The 25,217-nt window shown below is 45.4% G+C and overlaps 1 protein-coding gene across 12 annotated transcripts in view; it reads left to right on the top strand.

The window, feature by feature from the left end:
* LOC147117609 (lysophosphatidylcholine acyltransferase 1-like) overlaps positions 1-25,217 on the top strand; it is a 309,307-nt gene that overhangs the window by 218,376 nt on the left and 65,714 nt on the right. For all 12 annotated transcript variants that reach the window (XM_085988725.1, XM_085988726.1, XM_085988727.1 and 9 more), the window contains 2 exons: positions 12,670-12,704; positions 20,524-20,578. In XM_085988725.1, coding sequence (XP_085844851.1) covers positions 12,670-12,704; positions 20,524-20,578 — 90 coding nt within the window. The remainder of the gene's footprint in view (positions 1-12,669; positions 12,705-20,523; positions 20,579-25,217) is intronic.

The following is a 25,217-nucleotide window of genomic DNA, read 5'->3' as shown; positions in this document are numbered from 1 at the left end:
TGTGGTTTCTAGAGAACAAGCTAGGACATACTCTTCTGCTATGAGTGAGGTATCTTATTTGAAAGATTAACAATCTCTACTGTAGTGTATCTAAATCTGCTTTATCTCTACTGTAGTGTATCTAAATCTGCTTTCCAGTTCAAGGATGGATACCATCCGTTAAATGGAATACTTAAGTTAAAAACCATTTGGATCAAACTACTGTGGAAGAGAAATAACATATGAGGAACTAGGTCATGAATAGGTTGCTGCAACCTTGCCCTTCCTGCACAGTAGTTTGCTATTTTGCCTCTCTAACATTTCAAAATGGTACTATTTTGACATTTCACACTTTCACCATTGCACTAAATATTTTGCCTTTACATCCTAGTTTCTCATTAAAGTAGAAATAAAGCATAGCATGTTTCATGGCCCCCTGCTTTGTTGGGTTTTTATATTGAGGCAGGTTTTTATGATCATTTAGTAATTGCCTGGTTAGGAATGTGTTGCGCTAAACATTTTTAATAAACTATCATCTGCAGGTGGGAAAGACTTGAGGGTTCTTTGATTTTTTTTTTAATTACTTATTTGAACCAACTTTATCCCTCCTTTTAAATAGAAGAGCTTTGTTTAAACTTCTTGCTTGTAACTTGATGAATAGTTTAACTATCATGTCTGTTATAGTTTACTTTTCTTTTTAACGTATGATGTACAGTACTGCTTAGTGAATGACTTGATTATACAGTTTGGGTTTACTGACCAGCAGAGTAGACCATATTTTTTGTTGGTTTGGTGATGGTATTAAATGTTCCTAAATTTGGGTATTCCTTACTGAGGGCACTAACCTTGCACCTTGTTTTACTTACTCGAGTAAATGAATGGTATATGAAAAAAATCTGAAATTCAACCAGTTTGTGCTGGAACACACTCTCTCATATTTGATGCATGCAATATAATATATCAAAAGCACTATAATGGGTTCCATTTTGTGTTAAATTTATTGCATATCCATAAAGAATCTCAAGTTCGCCTTATAAGCACCTGGCTTATGCTGGCGGTTCTTTTTAATCTTGTTACAATGCTGTGTACTATACCAACTGGACTTTAATGTCTGGCAGTATCATAGATCAAGAATTAATTTAAACTGATGAATAATGGCATGCATTAAACTAGGGGAGCTAAGCAGATTGAAATTTCTCTTGGACTTTTGCTTTTGAGTCTACCCAAAGTTACTCCTGCTGAGATTGGGTTTATATTATATCAGCCTTTTAAAATGCTTTCTAGTGCTCTGTGGCAATTGCAGATTATTATTTTGCTGCAACGTAGCTCCCTCTAGTACTAAGAATTGGATTGTTGTATTTTATATGCATAACTGCAGAAATTATGCATTTCAGTTTTATTAAAGCCATAGATACTTCTGATAGCAACTAAGTTAATTTCTAGAGTAAAATTTATAACCATATAAATAATTGCTGTTTCTACTAGTCATACTTTCTCTCAGTCCACCTCCTGCTCGAGCCCATAACCTCTCCTATCTCTCTTTAGTTTTTATCCCATTCCCCGCCCTTGATGGATTTTTGTTAGGTAATGGTATTAAAGGACCAAGGTGGGTAAATGGAGTTGAGATACATATCAGCCATGATCTAATTGAATGGTGGAACAGGCTTCTGTTCCTATGTAACGCCTCTTGCTTGTTCCATTGCCTCCATGCTGTTGGACTGCTTATCTGACATCCAGTCTTGAATGATCTGGAATTTTGTCCAGCTAAACTTTAGGAAGACCTAAGCCATTGTCTTCAGTCCCCGTCACAAGTTCTGCACCCTTGCCATTGACTACAACCTCCTCCCTGGTCACCGTCTCTGGCTAAAGCAAACTATTCGTAATATTAGTGTCCTGTTGGACCCCAGACTGAGCTTCCTATCCCATATCCTCTTTGTCACAAAGACGGCCTATTTCCACTTCTATAATCTCACCTGCCATCACTCCTACGTCAGCCAATCTGCCATTGAAACCCTCATTCATGCTTTTGTCATCTCCAAACTCAGCAACTCCAATGCTGCCACAGCTGGCCTACCAGCCTCCATCCTCCATAAACTTCAGCGCACCTGAAACTCCACGGCCCCAATTTTATCACGCACCAAGTTCTGCTCACCCCACGCCCTTGCCACATAGACCGAAGTTGGCTCCCAGTCCTCCAGGCATAAAATTTTAAATTTTCATCTTTGCATTTAAATCCCACCATGGCCATGCCCCTCCCTATCTCTGTAGCCTCCAGTCCTACAACCCTTCTCTCCCAAACTCTCTGTTCCACTGACTTAAGCCGTCTGTGCAGTTTCTTCCCCCCACCATTCACCATTGGCAGCTATGCCTTCAGCCACCTAGATCCTCTTGTCTGGAATACCCTCCACGAATTCCTGCTTTTTCACCTCCCTATCCACCTTTCTGTCCCTCCTTAAAACCCATCTTGGTCACTCCTTTAATAGCTCCCTCTATGCCTTTTTCTAATAACCCTAAAGCGCCATGGGACTTTTTGTTACATATATGATGCTGTACAAGTTAATTAATTTAAAATAGATTTTATTATTTCTCTCTTTCATTGTTCACACAGATGTTATTTCTCTCTCATTGTTAACACTGATACTATGTGCCACATTGTATAAAAGAAGGGTGTGACTATGAGTGAGGCAGGTACGGGGATCCAGGAGGTAGTGTTGGAGGAGCCGCAGCCCTTGCTCTTGTCCAACAGGTTCGAGGCTCTTACTCCCTGTGAGGACAGGAGCAGGGACGGCAGGGAGGATGAGCAACCTGGCCACAGCACTGTGGAACGGGGGGCCATTCAAGTGGGGGGAGTAAAAAGAAATGTTGTAGTGGTAGGGGATAGTATCATAAGGGGGATAGATAGGGTTCTTTGCAGCCGAGAGCGAGAGTCCTGAAGGTTGCCTGCCCGGTGCCAGGGTTAAGGACATCTCCTCTGGGCTGGAGAGAAACTTGCAGTGGGAGGGGGAGGATCCAGTTGTCGTGGTCCATGTTGGTACCAACGACATAGATAGGACAAGGAAAGAGGTTCTGCTGAGTGAGTATGAGTAGCTAGGGGCCAAATTAAAAAGCAGAACCACAAGGGTAATAATCTCTCGATTACTACCTGAGCCACGAGCAAATTTGGCTAGGGTAAATAAAATCAGTGTTAAATGCGTGGCTCAAAGACTGGTGTGGGAGAAATGGGTTTTGCTTCTTGGGACACTGGCACCAGTACTGGGACAGGAGAGAGCTGTTCAGTTGGGACAGACTTCACTTGGCCAGTGCTGGGACTAGAATCCTGGCGAATCGAATAACTAGGGCTGTAGAGAGGGCTTTAAACTAATTAGTGGGGGGGGGGTTTCAAGCGAGCGAAAAATAAAAATGTCAGCGGAGAAGGCAATAGAGCAAAGTAGCAGTGGGGAAATTAAAAACCAGAGCGTGTCAGGAAGGGACAGAATATACAAAGTAGTAAGGGGGTAAAAGCAGGAATAAATTGTCACAAAATGTGCAAATGTGCAAATAATAGGGTAATAATAATGGGGGATTTCAACTTCCCCAATATTAACTGGGATAGTCAGAGTGTGAAAGGCTCAGAGGGTGTAGAATTCTTAAAGTGCATCCAGGAGAGCTTTTTGAGCCAGCATGTAGAAAGTCCTACAAGAGAGGGGGCGGTACTGGACCTAATTCTAGGGAATGTGGCCGGCCAAGTGGAAAAAGTGCTAGTAGGTGAGCACTTTGGTGACAGTGACCATAATATGGTAAGATTTAAGGTGGTCATGGAAAAGGACAGGGATGGGCCGGAAATAAAGGTTCTAAATTGGGGGAAGGCCGATTTTAATAGGATAAGGCAGGATCTGGCCAAAATGGACTGGGATCAGCTACTTGTAGGAAAATCCGCATCAGAGCAATGGGAGGCTTTCAGAAGGGAGATTGGGATCATACAATGGCAACATGTTCCCGTAAAGGTCAAGGGTGGTTCCAAAAACCACAGGGAACCTTGGATGTCGGGGGATATACGAGAATGGATTAGGAAAAAAAGGAGGGCTTTTGGCAGATACAAAAGGCTAAAGACGGAGGAAGCCCTAGAGGAGTACAAAAAGTGCAGGGGGATACTTAAAAAAGAAATTAGGAGATCAAGGAGGGGCCATGAAATAACACTGGCGAGCAAAATAAAGGAAAATCCTAAGATGTTTTATAAGTATATTAAGGGTAAGAGGATAACCAGGGAAAAAATAGGGCCCATTAGGGACAAAAGTGGCAATCTGTGTGTGGAGCCGGAAGATGTAGGAGGGGTTCTAAATGAATTTTTTGCATCTGTCTTCACTATGGAGAAGGACGATGTAGACATAGAAATAGGGCGGGGGGACTGCGATATGCTCGAACATATTAACATCGAGAGGGAGGAGGTATTGGCGGTTTTAGCTGGCCAAAAAATGGATAAATCCCCAGGCCCGGATGAAATGTATCCCAGGCTGCTGTGTGAGGCAAAGGAGGAGATTGCGGGGGCTCTAACACATATATTCAGGACCTCTCTGGCCACAGGGGATGTGCCAGAGGACTGGAGAACCGCTAATGTAGTACCATTATTCAAGAAGGGAAGTAGGGAAAAACCGGGGAACTACAGGCCAGTGAGCCTAACATCAGTGGTAGGAAAATTATTGGAAAAAATTCTGAGGGACAAAATTTGTCTCCACTTGGAGAGGCAAGGATTAATCAGGGATAGTCAACATGGCTTTGTCAAGGGAAGATCATGTCTGACTAATTTGATTGAATTTTTTGAGGGGGTGACTAGGTGTGTGGATGAGGGTAACGCAGTGGATGTGGTATACATGGATTTCAGTAAGGCCTTCGATAAAGTCCCGCACAGGAGACTGGTCAAGAAGGTAAGAGCCCATGGAATCCAGGGTGCCTTGGCACATTGGATACAAAACTGGCTTAGTGGCAGAAGGCAGAGGGTGATGGTCGAAGGTTGTTTTTGTGACTGGAAGCCTGTGGCCAGTGGGGTACCACAGGGATCGGTGCTGGGTCCCTTGCTGTTTGTGGTCTACATTAATGACTTGGGTATGAATGTGAAAGGTATGATCAGTAAGTTCGCGGATGATACAAAAATTGGTAGGGTGGTGAATAGCGAGGAGGGTAGCCTCAGTCTGCAGGACGATATAGATGGGTTGGTCAGATGGGCGGAACAGTGGCAAATGGAATTTAACCCGGAAAAGTGCGAGGTGATGCACTTTGGGGGGACTAACAAGGCAAGGGAATACACAATGAATGGAAAGACCCTAGGCAAGACGGAGGGTCAGAGGGATCTGGGTGTGCAAGTACACAGATCCCTGAAGGCGGCGGAACAGGTTGATAAGGTGGTAAAAAAGGCATATGGGATACTTGCCTTCATTAGCCGAGGCATTGAATATAAGAGCAAGGAGGTTATGATGGAGCTGTATAAAACACTGGTTAGGCCACAGCTGGAATACTGTGTGCAGTTCTGGTCGCCACACTACAGGAAGGATGTGATCGCGTTAGAGAGGGTGCAGAGGAGGTTCACCAGGATGTTACCAGGGCTGGAGCGCTTCAGCTATGAAGAGAGACTGGGCAGATTGGGTTTGTTTTCCTTGGAGCAGAGGAGGCTGAGGGGGGACATGATTGAGGTGTACAAAATTATGAGGGGCATAGATAGGATGGATGCTGAGGAGCTTTTTCCCTTAGTAGAGGGGTCAATAACTAGGGGGCATAGATTCAAGATAAAGGGCGGGAGGTTTAGAGGGGATTTGAGAGAGAACTTTTTCACCCAGAGGGTGGTTGGAGTCTGGAACTCACTGCCTGAAAGGGTTGTGGAGGCAGAAACCCTCACAACATTTAAGAAGCATTTGGATGAGCACTTGAAATGCCATAGCATACAAGGCTACGGACCAAATGCTGGAATATGGGATTAGATTAGACAGGGCTTGATGGCCGGCGCGGACACGATGGGCCGAAGGGCCTCTATCTGTGCTGTATTACTCTATGAAAACATATTTTAAAGTTCTTTATCTGAATGCACGCAGCATTCGTAACAAAATAGACGAGTTGACGGTACAAATAACTACACATGGGTATGATCTGGTGGCCATTACGGAAACATGGCTGCGAGGTGACCATGACTGGGAACTAAATATCCAGGGGTATTTGACTATTAGGAAGGACAGACAGGAAGGAAAGGGAGGTGGGGTGGCTATGTTAATAAAGGATGGAATCACTGCAATAGTGAGAAATGATATTGGGTCAAAGGATCAGGATAATGAAACAGTTTGGGTGGAGATAAGGAATAATAAGGGGAAAAAGTCACTAGTGGGCGTAGTCTATAGGCCTCCTAACAGTTGCAACTCTGCTGGTCGGAGTATAAATCAGGAAATAGTTGGGGCTTGTAATAAGGGAACAGCTATAATCATGGGAGATTTTAACTTTCATATTGACTAGACAAATCAAATTGGGCAGGGCAGCCTTGAGGAAGAGTTCACAGAGTGCATTAGGGACGGGTTCCTTGAGCAGTATGTTACTGAACCAACCATGGGGCAGGCAATCTTAGATCTGGTCCTGTGTAATGAGACAGGATTAATAAAAAATGTCCTAGTAAAGGATCCCCTTGGAATGAGTGACCATAACATGGTTGAATTCCAAATTCAGTTGGAGGGTGAGAGAGTTGGATCTCAAAACCAGCATACTAAGCTTAAATAAAGGAGACTATGAAGGTATGAGAGCAGAGTTGACTAAAGTGGACTGGGAAAATAGATTAAGGTGTAAGACGGTACAGGAGCAGTGGTGTACATTCAAGGAGATATTTCACAACTTTCAAGAAAAATATATTCCACTGAGGAAAAAGGGGCGGAAAAGAAAAGACAGTCATCCGTGGCTAAGTAAAGTAATAAAGGATAGTATCCGACTGAAAACAAGGGCATATAAAGTAGCCAAATCTAGTGGGAGGATAGAAGATTGAGAAGCATTTAAAAGCCAGCAAAGAATAACTAAAAGATTAATTAAGAAAGGGAAGATAGATTATGAAAGCAAACTAGCAAAAAATATAAAAACAGAAAGCAAGAGTTTCTACAGTTATATAAAAAGAAAAAGGGTGGATAAAGTGAATGTTGGTCCCTTAGAGGACGAGACCGGGAAATTAGTAGTGGGGAACATGGAGATGGCAAATACGCTGAAAAAATATTTTGTATCAGTCTTTACAGTAGAGGACACTAAAAATATCCCAACACTGGACAAACAGGGCTATGGGGGGGGAGGAGCTAAACACGATTAAAATCACTAAGGAGATGGTACTCGGTAAGATAATGGGACTTAAAGCGGATAAATTCCTGGACCTGATGGCTTACATCCTAGGGTCTTGAGAGAAGTAGCGGTAGGGATTGCGGATGCATTGGTGGTAATTTTCCAAAACTCCCTGGATTCAAGAAAGGTCCCAGCAGATTGGAAAACTGCTAATGTAACGCCCTTATTTAAAAAGGGAGGTAGACAAAAGGCTGGAAACTATAGACCAGTTAGCCTAACATCTGTGGTTGGTAAAATGTTGGAGTCCATTATTAAGGAAGCAGTAACAGGACATTTGGATAAGCATAATTTAATCGGACAGAGACAGCATGGTTTTATGAAGGGGAAATCATGCTTGACCAAATTTGCTCGAATTCTTTGAGGACGTAACAAACAGGGTGGATAAAGGGGAACCAGTGGATGTGGTGTATTTGGACTTCCAAAAGGCCTTTGACAAGGTGCCACACAAAAGGTTACTGCACAAGATAAAAAAAATCACGGGATTGGGGGCAATATACTGGCATGGGTGGAAGATTGGCTATCTAACAGAAAACCGAGTTGGGATGAATGGTTCATTCTCGGGTTGGCAATCAGTAACTAGTGGTGTTCCGCAGGGGTCAGTGCTGGGACCCCAACTCTTTACAATCTATATTAATGATTTGGAGGAGGGGACCAAGTGCAACGTATCCAAGTTTGCCGACGATACAAAGATGGGAGGGAAAGCAGTGAGTGAGGAGGACATAAACCTGCAAAAGGACATAGACAGGCTAAGTGAGTGGGCAGAAATTTGGCAGATGGAATATAATGGGGCAGTAATTCCTCCCCAAACGCGTGAGTACGGAAGGGGTACTCACGCGTCTGGCCGGAGGAAATGCCGGTTTTCAGCATGCACAGCGCATGCGCTGAAAACCGGCATTTCCTCTCCTCCAACCCAAGAGTTGAAGAGGCTAGCGCGTGCGCTGTAGGGGGCAGCGCGTGCGTCTTGGATTTCCTCTGTTTTGGGGGATTGGCGCATGTCTAAAGGCCTCCGGTCTTTACGCTTGTAAAAAGCACACGTAAGTATTTATTTTTACAGGTAAGTGGTGTTTTAGTGTAATTTAGAATTTTTTTTCCCACAGGTTTATTATTTTAAAGAATCTGCAATAAGGTAAGTTCAGTTTTAGACCCTTTTTATTAAAAATTTATTTTTTTCAAAAAAAAAATTTATTGTTTAAATTATTTTTTTAAACTTATTTATACTTAATTTAATGACTGGGATGTTTTTTAAATTTTTATTTAAAGTTTAAATAGTGTTTTGGGCCCCCGTAGTTTTCATGAGTTTGACAGTTCTTACTCTCAAACTCATGAATGAACCTTCCCCTCCCCTGATTGGTTGTACAGTGCTCACCTGATCCCAGCCGGCACATCGCACTAACTACGCCGCTGGATCAGGTAAGCACTGCGTGCTGACATCTGAACCGGGCCTGTCACAGGAAATGCAAGCAGGCCCGGGCTTCAGATGTCAGCGCGCAGGGTGAGTGCAGATCGGGGGCTTGCACACGTGGCAAGCCCCCGACACCAAGTTCTGGGCCATGTTGGAAAGTGTGAGGTTATGCACTTTGGCAGAAAAAAATCAAAGAGCAAGTTATTATCTAAATGGAAAAAAACTGCAAAGTGCTACAGTACAAAGGGATCTGGGGGTCCTGGTGCATGAAACACAGAAGGTTAGTATGCAGGTACAGCAGGTGATCAGGAAGGCCAATGGAATCTTGGCTTTTATTGCAAGGGGGATGGAGTATAAAAGCAGGGAAGTCTTGCTTCAGTTATACAGGGTACTGGTGAGGCCACACCTGGAATACTGGGAACAGTTTTGGTTTCCATATTTAAGAAAAGATATACTTGCTCTCGAGGCAGTTCAGAGAAGGTTCACTCGGTTGATTCCGGAGATGAGGGGGTTGACTTATGAGGAAAGGTTGAGTAGGTTGGGCCTCTACTCATTGGAATTCAGAAGAATGAGAGGCGATCTTATCGAAACATGTAAGATTGTGAGGGGGCTTGATCGGGTGGATGCGGTGAGGATGTTTCCACTGATGGGTGAGACTAGAACTAGGGGGCATAATCTTAGAATAAGGGGCTGCCCTTTCAAAACTGAGATGAGGAGAAACTTCTTCACTGAGGGTAGTAAATCTATGGAATTTGCTACCTCAGAGAGCTGTGGAAGCTGCGACATTAAATAAATTTAAAACGGAGATAGATAGTTTCCTAGCTGATAAGGGAATTAAGGGTTATGGGGAGCAGGCAGGGAAGTGGACGTGAGTCTAGGTTCGGATCAGCCATGATCCTATTGAATGGCGGAGCAGGCCCGAGGGGCCGTATGGCCTACTCCTGCTCCTACTTCTTATGTTCTTATACATTTACCTACCTCTAAAGCATACATTTACCTACCTCTGGTTAAAAATACGAAGAAGAATATGAAACAAAAAAAGGCTCTTGGCTTGTCGTGGCCAATCTTTTCAGAGTAATTCGGTTGTTCATGCGCCATATCCTAGCAATCTCCTAGCAAAATTTCAACTGAGTTAACTTCAGACAGCTGTCTAACCTTGCACTCTTCTTTATTACCACTTGCATGTAATTTCCATGGTTCCATCAGGCTGCACAGTACATTCCAAGCAACTCTATCTGTACTTGCCCCTATAAATCTCAAACCAGTTTGAATATCTGGAAACACTCAGCAGTCCAGGCAGCATCTGTGGTGAGAGAAACAGAGTTAACGTTTCAGGTCGATGACCCTTCGTCAGAATTGAAAAAAGTTGGAGATGTAACAGTTTTTAAGCAGGTGCAGAGGCAGAGAAAGGGGATGGAGGGGAGGAAGGAACTATTGGCACAGTCTGTGCTAGGATTGAACTCGGGAGCGATAAAATGTTGCAAATGGGGATGGCCGAATCATCAACAGCTGCCACCTGAAAAAATGGGGGGGGTTATAGTCTGAAATTGTTGAACTCGGTGTTGAGTCCAGGAGGCTGTAAAGTGCCTAATCGAAAGATGAGGTGCTGTTCCTCGAGCTTACGTTGAGCTTCATTGGAACAGTGTAAGAGGCCGAGGTCAGAGTGGGAGTGGAGGGGAGAATTAAAGTGACAGGCGACCGGAAGCTCAGGGTCACCTTACAGACTGAATGGAGGTGTTCCGCAAAGCGGCCACCCAATCTGCGTTTGGTCTCCCCAATGTAGAGGAGACCGCATCGTGAGCAGCGAATGCAGTATACTAAATTGCAAGAAGTACAAGTAAATCGCTGTTTCACCTGGAAGGGGTGTTTGGAACCCTGGAGAGTGGGAAGGGAGGAGGTTAAAGGGCAGGTGTTACATCTCCTGCACTTGCATGGGAAGGTGCTGTGGGGAGGGGCGGGGCTGTTCGGGGTGATTGAGGAGTGGACCAGGGTGCTGCGGAGGGAGCAGTCGCTTCGGAATGCTGAAAGGGGAGTTGAAGGGAAGATGTATTTGGTGGTGGGATCACGTTGGAGGCGGAGGATGATCCGTTGAATGTGGAGGCTGGTGGGATGAAAGGTGAGGACAAGGGGAACCCTATTGTGGTTCTGGGAGGGAGAAGGGGTGAGAGCAGAAGTGCGGGAAATGGAACAGACACGGTCGAGGACCGTGTCAACCACGGTAGAGGGGAAACCTCAGTTGAGGAAAAAGGAAGACATATCGGAAACACTTGTATGGAAGGTGGCATCGTCAGAACAGATGTGGCGGAGACGGAGAAACTGGGAGAATGGAATAGAGTCCTTACAGGAAGCGGGGTGGGAGGAAGTGTAGTCCAGGTAGCTGTGGACAAGGAGAAAAAAACAGCTGAGATAGGAAGAAATCAGTTCCGTGGGACAAGAACAGGCTGAAACAATGGGCTCGATTTTTGTCAATGGGGTGCTTTTGGAGGCGGGACTCCCACTTTTTGGGTTGTAGTCCCGCCTCCATCGACTTGTGGTCAACCCACTCTATTTTCCCTTAATTGACCTTGTTCAGCCCACCCAGCGGGCTCAGCAGGCCAATTAAGGGACACCTGGTTACTGGTGACGTCAGCGATTGACATTTCATCTGTCGAGCTTTTGACAGATGAAAAATCAATGTTTGACAGCTCTGTGAAGCTGTCAAACACTGACAATCTGTCTTCTAACTTGAGTCCTTCTATTCAGACTTGGAGAGCTCTCCAGGCCAGAAAGCAGAGGCTGCAGCTTTTGACATTTCAGCGGCCATTCTGCCACCTTCCATACCAGTGCTTCCAATATGTCTTCCTTTTTTCTCAACCGAGGATTCCCCTCTACCATGGTTGGCATGGCCCTCGACCGTGTCCGTTCCATTTCCTGCACTTCTCTCACCCCTTCTCCCTCCCAGAACCACAATAGGGTTCCCTTGTCCTCAACTTTCATCCCACCAGCCTCCACATTCAACGGATCATCCTCCACCATTTCCGCCACCTCCAACGTGATCCCACTACCAAACGCATCTTCCCCTCTCCTCCCCTTTCAGCATTCTGAAGGGACTGCTCCCTCCGCAACACCCTGGTCCACTCCTCAATCACCCCCAACAACCCCTCCCCTCCCCACGGCATCTTCCCATGCAAGCGCCGGAGATGCAACACCTGCCCTTTTACCTCCTCCCTTCCCACTGTCCAGGGTCCCAAACACCCCTTCCAGGTGAAACAGCGATTTACTTGTACTTGCAATTTAGTATACTGTATTCGCTGCTCACGATGCGGTCTCCTCTACATTGGGGAGACCAAATGCAGATTGGGTGACTGCTTTGAGAAACACCTCCGTTCAGTACGTAAGGGTGACCCCGAGCTTCTGGTCGCTTGTCACTTTAATTCTCCCCTCCACTCCCACTCTGTCCTCGGCCTCTTGCACTGTTCCAATGAAGCTCAATGTAAGCTCGAGGAACAGCACCTCATCTTTCGATTAGGCACTTTACAGCCTTCTGGACTCAACACTGAGTTCAACAATTTCAGACTATAACCCCACCATTTTTTTCAGGCAGCAGCTGTTGATGATTCGGCCATCCCTATTTGCAACATTTTATCTCTCCTGAGTTCAATCCTAGCACAGACTGTGCCAATAGTTCCTTCCTCCCCTCCATCCCCTTTCCCTGCCTCTGCACCTGCTTAAAACCTGTTACATCTCCAACTTTTTCCAATTTTGACGAAGAGTCATCGACCTGAAACGTTAACTCTGTTTCTCTCTTCCACGGATGCTGCCTGGCCTGCTGAGTGTTTCCAGCATTTTCTGTTATTTCAGATTTTCAGCATCCGCAGTATTTTGCTATTGTATTACAGTTTGAATATCTGTCTGCCTACAATATCCAAGCCTCAGGAAACAAACATTTTGAACCAGATTTTCATTTTTTTTAATTCTAGGATACTATCACTTGGACATGGCAAGGACCGGGAGCGTAAGTTGTCTTAATTTTTGTTAATTCGCTGACGAGGGAAAAAAAGCTGTTATTTATTTAGCACGTAGTCCCTTCTAAAGTTTTTAAATAGAAGACGCCAGAAATAAATAAGATTACGGTTTTTATTGAATTAAAAAAGGAGTCTTGGTTTATGGTACATCACAGTTTACATTATATGGTTCTTGTAGGTACACAACAGTGAAGATTTAAGAGTTGACAGGACTTGGTGGGGATGAAGTCAATGGGTCAGAAGAACATAAGAAATAGGAGCAGGAGTGGGCATTCGGCCCTTCGAGTCTGCTCCGCCATTCAATGAGATCATGGCTGATCTGCCTCAACTCCATTCACCGGCCCTATCGCCATATCCCTTGATGCCCTTACTAGTCAGAAATCTATTGACTTCTGTTTTGAATATACCCAATGACTGAGCCTCCACAGCCCTCTGGGGTAGGGAATTCCAAAGACACCACCCTTTGTGTGAAGACATTTCTTCTCATCTCAGTCCTGAATGGCCTACCCTTTATCTTGAGGCTGTGGCCCCTGGTTCTTGACTCCCCAGCTAAGGGAAACATTCTCCCAGCATCCATTCTATCAAGCCCTGTAATAATTTTGTATGCTTCAATGAGATCCTCTCTCATTTTTCTGAATTCCAGAGAATACAGGCCTAGTTTACTCAATCTCTTCTCATACGACAGTCCCGCCATCCCAGGAATCAATCTCGTGAACCTTCGTTGCACTCCCTCTATGGCAAGTATATCCTTCCTTAGGTAAAGAGACCAAAATTGTACACAGTACTCCAGGTGTGGTCTCACCAAGGCCCTATATAATTGGAGTAAGACTTCTTTACTCCTGTACTCAAATCCTCTTGTAATGAAGGCCAGCATACCATCTGCCTTACTAATGGCTTGCTGCACCTGCACATTCACTTTCAGTGACTCATGTACAAGGACACCCAGGTCCCTTTGAGCATCTGCATTTCCCAATCTTTCACCATTTAGGAAATACTCTGCCTTTGTTTTTTCTACCAAAGTGGATAACTTCACATTTATCCACATTATATTCCATCTGCCATTTTCTCGCCCACTCACTGAGCCTGTCGAGATCCCCTTGAAGCCTCTTCACAGGAACTCACTGACTAATGGGTGAAGGCAGGGACAATGTGTACTTTCTTGATGTGGTTAGTGGGGAACCTCTGGACTGAAATGATAGTTCCAGAGTACCTTTGACTGAAAGGATAGGGTTAGCTGCATCTCATGGTGTTTGCTCAATTCCATATGCAACCCATTTATCACTTTTCAAAGTGGCAGATATCCAGTATCTGCTTTATCCATATGTTCCCTGTAAAGGAGAAGTGATTAGTGCATATCTTCATACCACTAAAAGACAGAACTGGGCAATCACTTAACAAGTAAAGGGGCACTTTGTTGCCCTGCAACAAAAGTGAGGATAAAAGAACAATTCTAGTGGCTTAGAATAATTTTCCGTTTACTGTAGTGATTGATGGCTTAGTTCAAAGTCATGTTATAAATATAAGTCTCGCATGAGTTTTTTGCACAGGTGTTTTCAAAGTATAAAACTTAACTGCATAAAACATTTTCTACAAAATGTGCTCTTTTTGCAAAGTAATCCAAAGAATCACTTCATTGTTTAAAATATAGTTGACTCATTGCACCTTCTTTCTGCATCATTCAATACAAGTTGTTATCAAGAAAATAATATCTTGCTTGTTTTCTAGAATGACAAAGTGGAAAGGGTCTGGGCTGACAGAAGAGATGTATAAAATGATGGAGATTAGCAAGTGGTCTGAGAAAACTCCATTTGTGATGGAGATCACAGTGGTCTCAAGACCCTCTGTGATAAAGGAGGTGGTGAGTGAGGCCATCAGTTTGGAGGGTGCGGTTGAGAGAATCAAGGAGGACAATCAAGTTAGTGAAGTTGGGGCTCAGGGAGCTAAAATAGGGATTAAAATTGCCGAGGTTTATGTCACAGTACAGAAACTGAGAGTGGCTAGGATGTAGAAATTTTCAGAGAGCTCTTGGAGATTTAAGCACCTGGTGCATGAGGATTTTGAAGAAGAGGTGGGCAGGGTGGAAAAAAGGGTGAGGTGCTCAAAAGTTGAACTGTAGCAATAAGATAGGCCAAAGTGGGCTTGGCATTTAGACAGGGTGACATGATGTGGTTGAGTCTCAACAAGGGAGAAAAACTGCCATTAGTAAGCCAAGTCTCTCTAAGGTTTAGGATGGCGACATGCTCTTCTGGAAATGGTACTTACTATTGAGGGAGTGGACATTTTGGCGGGGGGGAGCAACACCTGTCTGATGTCGAAAGGGGTGGAGAGTCTTGCAGAAGCCATTGAACAGAGATGGGGAATGTGTAGTGGATGATGCCCAAGCTCAAACAGGAAGAAACTGTGGGCCGATCAAGGAGGAGCAGGAGCCTTGAGTGGAAAAGAGGTGTGTTCTGTGGGGGATAAACAACTGATGGAGTCAAGTTGAGGTTTGGGGGGAAAAGGAACTGGAGAAAGAAAAATGGGACAGGAAAGAAGCCAAGCACAACAGGGTTGAGAAGAAAGAAGTAGTTAGGGAGCTTGGATCCAGGATGGCAGCCATTTTGCATGCACAGGTGGAACTGGAGCTACTCGTGCACAGCTCCTTAAGAGTGGTATGGGCAGAGGCCTGGAAGGAAATGATCTACCTGCTCTTGATTAGGGAGTAATGTGGGGAGAACTGGAGGAGAGTTTTTTCTAAGAAAACTCTTAACAAAAAAACTACTAAAACCAATCTCTAGCCCAAACGCTCAGTAGGGTCTTAAAAGAAGTGGCTGCAGAGATAGTGGTTGTAGTCTACCAAAATTCCCTGGATTCTGGAGAGGTCCCAGCAGATTGGAAAACTGCAAATGTAACTCCCCTATTCAAGAAAGGAGGGAGACAGAAAGCAGGAAACTATAGGCCAGTTAGCACAACAGCTGTCATTGGGAAAAAGCTAGAAACCATTATTAAGGAAGTAATAGCAGGACATTTAGAAAATCATAATACAATCAAGCAGAGTCAACATGGTTTTATGTAAGGGAAATCATGTTTTGACAAATTGACGATAGAGTTCTTTGAGGATGTAATGAGCAGGGTGGATAAAAGGGAACCAGTAGATGTAGTGGATTTCCAGAAGGTATTCGATAAGGTGCTGCACAAGATAAGAGCTCACGGGGTTGGGGGTAATATATTCGCATGGATAGGGGATTGGCTAACTAACAGAAAACAAGAGAGTCGGGATAAATGGGTCATTTTCAGGTTGGCAAACTGTAACTAGTGGGTTGCCACAGGGATCAGTGCTGGGGCCTCAACTATTTAAATCTATATTAATGACTTGGATGAAGGAATCGAGTGTACTGTAGCCAAATTTGCTGATGATACAAAGATAGGTGGGAAAGCAAGTTGTGAGGCGGACACAGAGTCTGCAAAGGAATATAGATAGGTTAAGTGAGTGGGCAAAAATTTGGCACATGGAGTATAATGTGGGAAAATGTGAGGTTATCCACTTTGGTAGGAAGAATAAAAAAGCAAATTATTGTTTAACTAGAGAGAGACTACAAAATGCTGCGGTACAGAGGGATCTGGGGGTCCTCGTACATGAAACACAAAGTTAGCATGCAGGTACAGCAAGTAATTAGGAAGGCAAATGGAATGTTGGCCCTTATTGCAAGGGGGGTGGAGTATAAAAGTAGGGAAGTCTTGCTACAACTGTACAGGGCGCTGGTGAGACCACACCTGGAGTATTGTGTGCAGTTTTGGTCTCCTTATTTAAGGAGGGATATACTTGCATTGGAGGCAGTTCAGAGAAGGTTCACTTGGTTGATTCCTGAGATGAAGGGGTTGTTTTATGAGGAAAGGTTGGGCCTATACTCATTGGAGTTTAGAAGAATGAGAAGTGATCTTATTGAAACATATAAGATTCTGAGGAGGCTTGACAGGGTAGATGTAGGGAGGATGTTTCCCCTCGTGGGAGAATCTAGAACTAGGGGACATAGTTTCAGAATAAGGGGTCGCCCATTTAAAACAGAGATGAGGAGGAATTTCTTCTCTGAGGGTCGTGAATCTTTGGAATTCTCTACCCCAGAGAGCTGTGGAGGCTGAGTCAGTGAATATATTCAAGGCTGAGTCAGTGAATATATTCAAGGCGGAGATAGACAGATATTTGAGCTACACGGGAGTCGAGGGTTATGGGAGCAGGCGTGAAAGTGCAGTTGAGGCCAAGATCAGATCAGCCATGATCTTATTGAATGGCGGAGCAGGCTCAAGGGGCTAAATGGCCGACTCCTGCTCCTGTTTCTTATGTAATTATTGTAGCAATTTCAGGAGATAGTTAAAATAGTACATTAAATTCAGGTGTATTCATTGTGGTTTATTTGATAAATCATAACTTTATCACCACCTGCATCTGACAGTTTTTGGTCTGTACTAAAACTGAGACATTTCATTTGCAATTAGTCAGAAGTGGGGATGATTGCAGTTTTCGAGCCACAAGTCAAAGATCAGAAAATCTAAAGCTTATTCCACTCGCTAGGATAAAAATTGATAAAGAGGAGGTATTAGAAAGGCAGGCTGGCTGTACTTAAAGTAGATAAATCACCAGGAGCCGATGGGATGCATCCTAGGATGCTGTGGGAGGAAATCGCGGAGGTATTGGCCATAAATTTCCAATCCTCCTTAGATAGGGGGGTGGTACCAGAGGACTAGAGAATTGCAAATGTTACACCAAAAGGGTGTAAAGATAAACGCAGCAACTACAGGCCAGTCAGTTTGACCTCGGTAGTGGGGAAACTTTTAGAAACAGTAATCAGGGACAAAATTAACAGTCACTTGGACAAGTGTGAATTAATTAAGGAAAGCCAGCATGGATTTGTTAAAGGCAAATCGTGTTTAACTAACTTGATTGAGTTCTTTGATGAGGTAATAGAGAGGGTTGATGAGGGTAATGCAGTTGACGTGTACATGGATTTCCAAAAGGCGTTCGACAAAGTGACACATAGTAGGCTTGCCAGCAAAGTTAAAGCCCATGGAATAAAAGGGACAGTGGCAGCATGGATACGGAATTGGCTAAACGATAGGAAACGGAGAGTAGTGGTGAACGGTTGTTTTTCGGACTGGAGGAATGTATACAGTGGTGTTCCCCAGGGGTCAGTTCTAGGACCACTGCTTTTCTTAATATATATTAATGACTTGGACGTAAGTGTACAGGGCACAATTTCAAAATTTGCAGTTGGCACAAAACTTGGAAGTATAGTGAACAGTAATGAGGAGAGTGATGGACTTCAGTAAGTCATAGACAAGCTGGTGAAATGGGCGGACACGTGGCAGATGAAATTTAACGCAGAAAAGAGTGAAGTGATGCATTTTGGTCAAAAGAATGAGGAGAGGACATATGAACTAAATGGTACAATCCTGAAGGGGATACATGAACAGAGAGACCTTGGGGGTATGTGTACACAAATCGTTGAAGGTGGCAGGGCAGTTTGTGAAAGCAGTTACAAAGGCTTATGGGATCCTGGGCTTCATAAATAGAGGTATAGAGTACAAAAGTGTGGAAATTATGATGAACCTGTATAAAACACTGGTTTGGCCTCAACTGGAGTACTGTGCCAATTCTGGGCACCACACTTTAGGAAGGATGTGAAGGCCTTAGAGAGGGTGCAGAAAAGATTTACGTGAATGATTCCAGAAACGAGGGACTTCAGTTACATTGATAGACTGGAGAAGCTGGGGTTGTTCTCCTTGGAGCAGAGAAGATTGAGAGGAGATTTGATAGAGGTGTTCAAAATCATGAGGGGTCTGGACAGAATAGATAGACGGAAACAGTTCCCATTGGCAGAAGGGTTGAGAACCAGAGGACACAGATTTAAGGTGATTGGCAAATGAACCAAAGGCGACGTAAGAAAAAACTTTTTTAAGCAGCGTGTGGTTAAGATCTGGAATGTACTGCCTGAAAGGGTGGTGGGGGGCAGATTCAATCACTGCTTTCAAAGGGGAGTTGGATAAGTATCTGAAGGAAAGAAATTTGCCGGGCTACGGGGAAAGGGCGGGGGAATGGGACTAGCTGAAGTGCTCTTGCAGATAGCCGGCATGGGCTCGACGGGCCAAATGGCCTTCTTACATGCTGTAATCATTCATGATTCTGTGATTCATACCTCAGTAAGGCTACTCTGATGTTCACTGAAGCTTGAGTGGAGTGCTATTAGTCAAATCCACATTTTGACAGATTTACATCTTCCAATCGGCAATTATTTGTGCACATTCATTTTTCTAGTTCAGAGGTTCCCAAACTTTTTTTTGCTGGGCTCCCCTTCAGAGATTCATGTCCCATGTGCACCCCCGTCTTTCTAGGAAACTGTATTTTTACATAATCAATGTTAGTACAGATATAGCTAGAAAACCCAGAAAACTTATAGCTAGTAACCCAGAAAATATCAGTTTTGTCACTTTAACTGCTCTAATTCTGCTCCCTTACACTTTTAGGTTTTAATATGGTCCAATCATATCATTACAACTCCCTGACTGGGAAATTCATGGTGTCTGCTTACACTTCTAGTGTAAATTTGTCAGAAGTGCAGCACAAACGCCATTTACCCGTGTAAATGGGATTTCCACCATACTTCTGCCGAAATAACGCCAGCGAAGCGCGAGCAGATCAGAGAAGTTTATACTATGTTTACATGATGTAAGCAACTTCACTGAAAGGAAAACTGCGAGCCTCTCCTCTCTTCAGGTTGTGGATGTGAGTAGTGTGCAGGATAAACAACCCCCTGCAGACCAAACTAAAGTGGGTCTATGGTTGGGGTGGAACAGGGTGTAACGAAAGAGGAGGTAAAATATAAATGTTATATTTTGTGCAAATATTAAGGACCCATGAGTTGAGATGCAATTATTAATTTATTTCTCAATTTAAAATGATGCCAAGCATGCAGCAACGCAAAATCCAAGCAGGGCAAAATAAACTTCACTTCCCAGTACTCTGCAACTTTCTGGAAAGTAACTTTTGAGGTTGAGACAAGTTCTTAAAGGAGGACTATTTATTTATTCCGTCCAAAAATCATGGAGACCCAAGGGTTCATGAGGACTTCAAAGCAAAAAAAAATGGGCGTTACACAGAGCAGCAGAACTTGGGACAAATCATTTTTAACAGATTTTTGAAGCAGTTAGCAAGGAGCTCTGACTTGCTATTTATTATTTATTTATTTGTGGCAGCAGGGACCCCAGGTCTCGTGAGCACTTTCAAAAAGAAATTTATCCTGTATAAAAGATACAGCAGAAAGAAAATAACTTTTTTTAACTAGAACACATTTAAACTGAGGAGTATTAAAAATACTTGTAAGCTGGAACTGTTCGCAGGCGATGCCTGAGTTTCAGCCAGAGCACAGTTGAGAATCAGCAGAACAGAGTTGAACGGAACGCTACAGCATCCATGGAGATTATATGTATTGCAGGCATTACCTGTTGGTGAGTTACAGTTAGCGCTCTCTTCACCTTCCCTGAAAACCTCACGTGCCCCCCAGAAGGAGCATACCCTCCAGTTTGGGAATTCTGTTCTAGTTCTTCGCATTTACTGAGCTCAGTGAACTTGTAACAGTGTTGGAGGGGAAGTGCACATTTTTTACAACCTCAAATTGTAAACAGTTAAACATTTAACATTGTGATTGTATTTTATGTGGCATGTCTCGTATCCTATAAATGTGTTATGAATTGCATGATTTAATATTTTCTGGCAACATTACCAGCTGATAGTATAATTTCTACCGCATACATGATATTATCAATCTTGTTTCTTAGGTTTAAAATCCTTTGGCTCACCTTGTGCCAGCTACACAATAATGTGGAAATGGAGGTTAGTTTTTTTTGCCTTTTTTTTTGAGGATTGGAACCTATATTGTCATTTTATTATTTGGGTTAGATTTTAAAGATACCAAACTAGAAAAGAGTAATCAGTCAGATCAGAGCAGTATCTTCTAGAAAAGGATGTTGCGATTTAACAATCTTCCTTATTTGTATAGCCTCCTTCATAATAAGACCTGTCACCTATGGGCGGAAAATCACTGAACAAATAGGTCTGATGGGGACATATAATCAAATGTCATGAGACTCGTGATCTCCCCCATCCCATGCTTCGTAAAATTACAACCACAGAGCAAATTCTAGTTTTATTTATTTCTGTTCCTTTCCAAATAAGAGGAACAATGCTCTTTTGGGGGGGGGGGGGGGAAATCATCAAAATTGACAATCCAATTTATGAAGCTTTGATGCCCTTATCTCGATTCAGTTGAATTTTTATATATGTAAACATCTCCAGCAATCATGGACAATTTCATTCAAATTAAGAGGGCTTTATACTCCCCAACCTAAAATGTTGTATACTATGTTGAGACTTTTTCCATGAAGATAAAATGGGTATTACAATCATTGTGATTTCCCAGTTGTGTACATGGGGGAAAAAAAATCATTTGTTCCATTTTAACCTTTGAGGAGGAATGTGCTTCACATAACTTAATTAGTTAGAAATTCTGATGCATAGTTCTATAAAAACAAATAAAAAAATAATTTGGAATAACATTTTTTTCCTTCATTAGAATGTAAGAGAATATTGGAAAAGTATCGACCTAGAAATTCGGTTGTTTGCGCCAGCGATTAGCGCCTAAAGAGCCCAAGAATTGGGGCGTTGCCCAATGTTCGGGCGGGCGCAATGAAGATAGCGACACCTCCCATATTGAGTATCCATTTAGCGCCTGCGCTAACTCTTAGCGCGCGCCCGCGTGCGCAGGCAGTTCATGACGTCATTTCAGTGTGCAACACCTTATTGGCGCCCCTGACCGGATATTCGGTGGCACCCGGAACCTTTCCGCCTGGCGCTATTAGTGACAGTTGGATGGAAAGTTCCCAGGCCCCCCTTGGAGTCGGGGGGCGCTATTTAAAGGGGACAGCTCTAGTATAAAAGCTGCAGCCACTTGGCCTGTTCATTCTGATCGTTGCTGGAGAGAGTTAGTGAACTACTGTTGCACACTATTTTTCGGATTTAGCCTTCGAAGACTTGGGACCTGCAGCCCTGTCCGGAGCAGTTGGAGCGCTAGACATTACTGCGTGTGGCCCGTCTGGCATAGCAATGGGAGCTGCTTTGGAGGGGAACGTCCTCATGGCTGGACACTTAGAAGGGGCACAGAGATGGTGGGAAAGAGGGCCGGGATTGGCCAGAAGGAGGAGGGGCAATGGAGGTCGCCCAATCCAACGATACGCTGCGAGGGTTTTCAGGCAGCAGGTGTCATACCTTACCATGTCGGAGGAGCAGTGTCTGCGAAGGCTCAGATTCGGTAAGGAGGTTGTGACTGAGCTGTGCCACCTGCTTGCTGAGGATCTGCAGCCGCGTCTACGGTGCAGGACTTCTCTGTCGGTTGCCGTCAAAATGACTGTTGCCCTGAACTTTTACGCAAGCGGATCCTTTCAGTCAGCCACTGGGGACATCGCGAATATAACACAATTTGCAGTGCATTGTTGCATCCGGCAAGTGACAGCTGCCCTCTATAGAAGTAGGCGTCAATTAATCACCTTCCCTGTGACCCTGGAGAAGCAGACGGAGCGCGCGCAGAACTTCGCTGCTATTGCGGACTTCCCCATGGTGCAGGGGGCCATTGATTGCACACACGTGGCTTTGCGGGCGCCATTGCAGAATCCGGAGGAGTTTCGCAACCGCAAGGGGTTCCAGTCCCTCAATGTCCAGCTGGTCTGTGACCACCGCCAGATGATCATGGCAGTCAACGCACAATTCCCTGGGAGCAGCCACGATGCATTCATCCTGCAGCAGACCTCAGTTTCTGACCTTTTTGAGGGCCCGGCTCACCCACGAGGCTGGCTTCTGGGCGACAAGGGCTATCCTCTCTGCCCATGGCTCATGACGCCACTCCGTTTGCCCGCCACCCTGGCAGAAGAGCTTTACAGCAACAGCCATCAGGCGCCCAGGAACATTGTGGAGCGCACTATTGGTGTGCTCAAACAGCGTTTCCGCTGTCTAGACCATTCGGGGGGAGCCCTGCAGTACTCGCCGGAGCAAGTGGGTCGCATCATCGTCGTCGTCTGCTGCATGCTCCACAACTTGGCCATTCGACCCTCAAGGTCCAGCAGAGCAGGCGGACGAGGAGAAAGAGCAGGCGGACGAGGAGGCGGAGGAAGATGGGAGGGCTCCTGAAACTGGAAGGGCTGTCCGTCAGAGGCTCATAAGGACTCGGTTCTAGGCCCCTCTGACGGAATGATGGGTGTCATTCGTCCTGCGCACTTTGGATCGTACAAAGCCTATGAAGGCCACCATGAGTGTAAATAGTTACGAGTACCATTGTAAATAAAAAAAATTCTTTATTGTCAAAAAACTGCTTCCTTCCAGCATAACAACGTCATGTCAACAGAAACCATAACTAACAAAATAACAGTTAACTCTCTGGCAAAGCCGCAAAACTAAACAAACCATCACAACAGGTGAGGGCGTCCTTGAACTTGGAGAAAGAAACGTCTCAGCAACTCCCTCTACTGCTGGCCCCTTGATGGAGACTGACTTCTCTTTCGCGGTCGGCCCCTTCCCTCCCTGCTGCTCCTATGTAATTGCACCCCAGTGGCGGCATCAAGGCTGGGGGACGCCTGCTGACTGTCTGGAAGCGCAGAAGCCCCTGAGGGACGGCCTGAACGACCTCTGGGCTTGGAGGGTGCGGAGGCTGGCTGCTTGATCTGGGCATGGCTGGAAGCAGTGTGCACTGCAGGTGGTGGCAGCTGCACTGCAGACGTTCCAGCGGTGGCATGAGCAATGGTTACCTGCCGAGAGAGGACACCTGCACCATGGTCGGACGACACACTGGCTCGCTGAGGGGACCGGTTCGGCTCATCCGCCACAATCGACTGCTCCACTGATTCCTGGCCTCGTGTGTTACTGGAAGGGCCCGGGGTGATCCTAACTGATGCAGATAGGGTGGCAGCAGTGAGAGTTCGCGTTGCCTCAATCTGGGTGTGGACAAGGCCAGCAAGTGACTGCGTGGCAGCAGTGAGGACCTGTGTGGTAGGTGCCAGTGCTTCGGAGAAGCCCTGGACAGTTCTTTCCATTGCTTCGGACAAGGCCGGAGCAGTCCATTCCACTGCCTCTGACAAGCCCTGGACAGACCTTTCCAGGGATTGTCCGAAGCTCTGAACAGTCCTTTCCATAGCGGCCTCGAAGCCCTGTACAGTCCTCTCCATTGCTGCCCCGAAGCCCTGGACAGTCCTCTCCATTGCTGCCCCAAAGTCCAGCACACTCTTTGCCAGTGTTTCTATCGACTGAGGCATCCTCCCCACTGCAGCCATAAGCTCAGTGTGCCTGAGCCGGGCCTGGGTGCTCATTTCAGCCAGGCTCCGCACCTCCTCTGCACTCTGTGCAGCAGTCATCGTTCCCTGCCTTGCCCTCCGGGGAGCCAGTGGCCGAACTTGCCTACCCCCCTCGCGTTGCTGCAGGCCGCTTGTTCCGGCAACTGGCTCCTCATCAGAGTGCCCCTCCCCTCCAGGGAACTACTATCCCCAGTCTGCAGATGTGAAGGCTCCCCTGAGGCTGGAACGGATGGGCCGGCTTCCTCCTGATCCTCTCCTCCGGAGGCACTGGCAGCTTCAGGGCCCGGATCCCAAGCTGGTGATGCAGCATCTGAAAGCAGGGAGGTGGAAGAGTGGCTTTAGCAAAAGGACAGGTTGGCAGCAAGGCTATGACATGGCTCCACAGTGAGAAAGCATGCTGGCGGGGGGACCAAGTGGAAGGAGACAGTTGTAAAAGGTGAGAACCTTACCATCGCTGTCGACAATGGGGTCGGCAGCTGCAGTGGTAACAGGACCACTCAGACGTCCTCCAAGAATCTGGTGCACTCTCTCCTCGAGATCCGTGAGAGTGACCACTTGTGGAGGTCCTCCACCGGTTCGAAGCTGGTCTTTGCGAATCTTCGCCAGCTTGGACTGCAGGGGAACGAAGGGGAAGTTATGTTACATGATGCCCTGAGTGATCATCTCATGCCCCCCATGGTGGAAGAGCCCTTACATGATGCCCTGAGTGATCATCTCATGCCCCCCATGGTGGAAGAGCCCTTACATGATGCCCTGAGTCAAATGTGCATGTGTGTGCCCAGAAAGGGCCATGGGTGCTTGCTGACACATGGCCATTGGGGCATCGCGCATCCTGTAGCCATAAAGTCAGGTGCAGATGGAGGGATTCAGAAGTTTGAATAAACACCACTCACCCTCACGACCCGAGTGAGGTAGTTGAATTTCTTCCTGCACTGTACAGGGCTCCTGGTCACCATGCTGCTGGAGTTGACCCTCTGAGAAACATCCCTCCAAGCTCGGCGGTATTCCTTTTGATTCGGCCTCCTGCCATTGTCTGGGTACAGAACATCTCGACGGCGCTCCACTGCGGCCACCAATTGCTCCAGAGCCTCATTGCTGAAGCACTCTGCTCTCTGTCTCACCTTTTCCATCTGGTC

This window comes from Somniosus microcephalus, chromosome 5 (assembly GCF_052327205.1).
Source record: "Somniosus microcephalus isolate GS21.2 chromosome 5, FLI_Smic_1.0, whole genome shotgun sequence".
Taxonomy (NCBI): Eukaryota; Metazoa; Chordata; class Chondrichthyes; order Squaliformes; family Somniosidae; genus Somniosus; species Somniosus microcephalus.
This window is presented reverse-complemented; position numbering and strand designations above follow the sequence as displayed.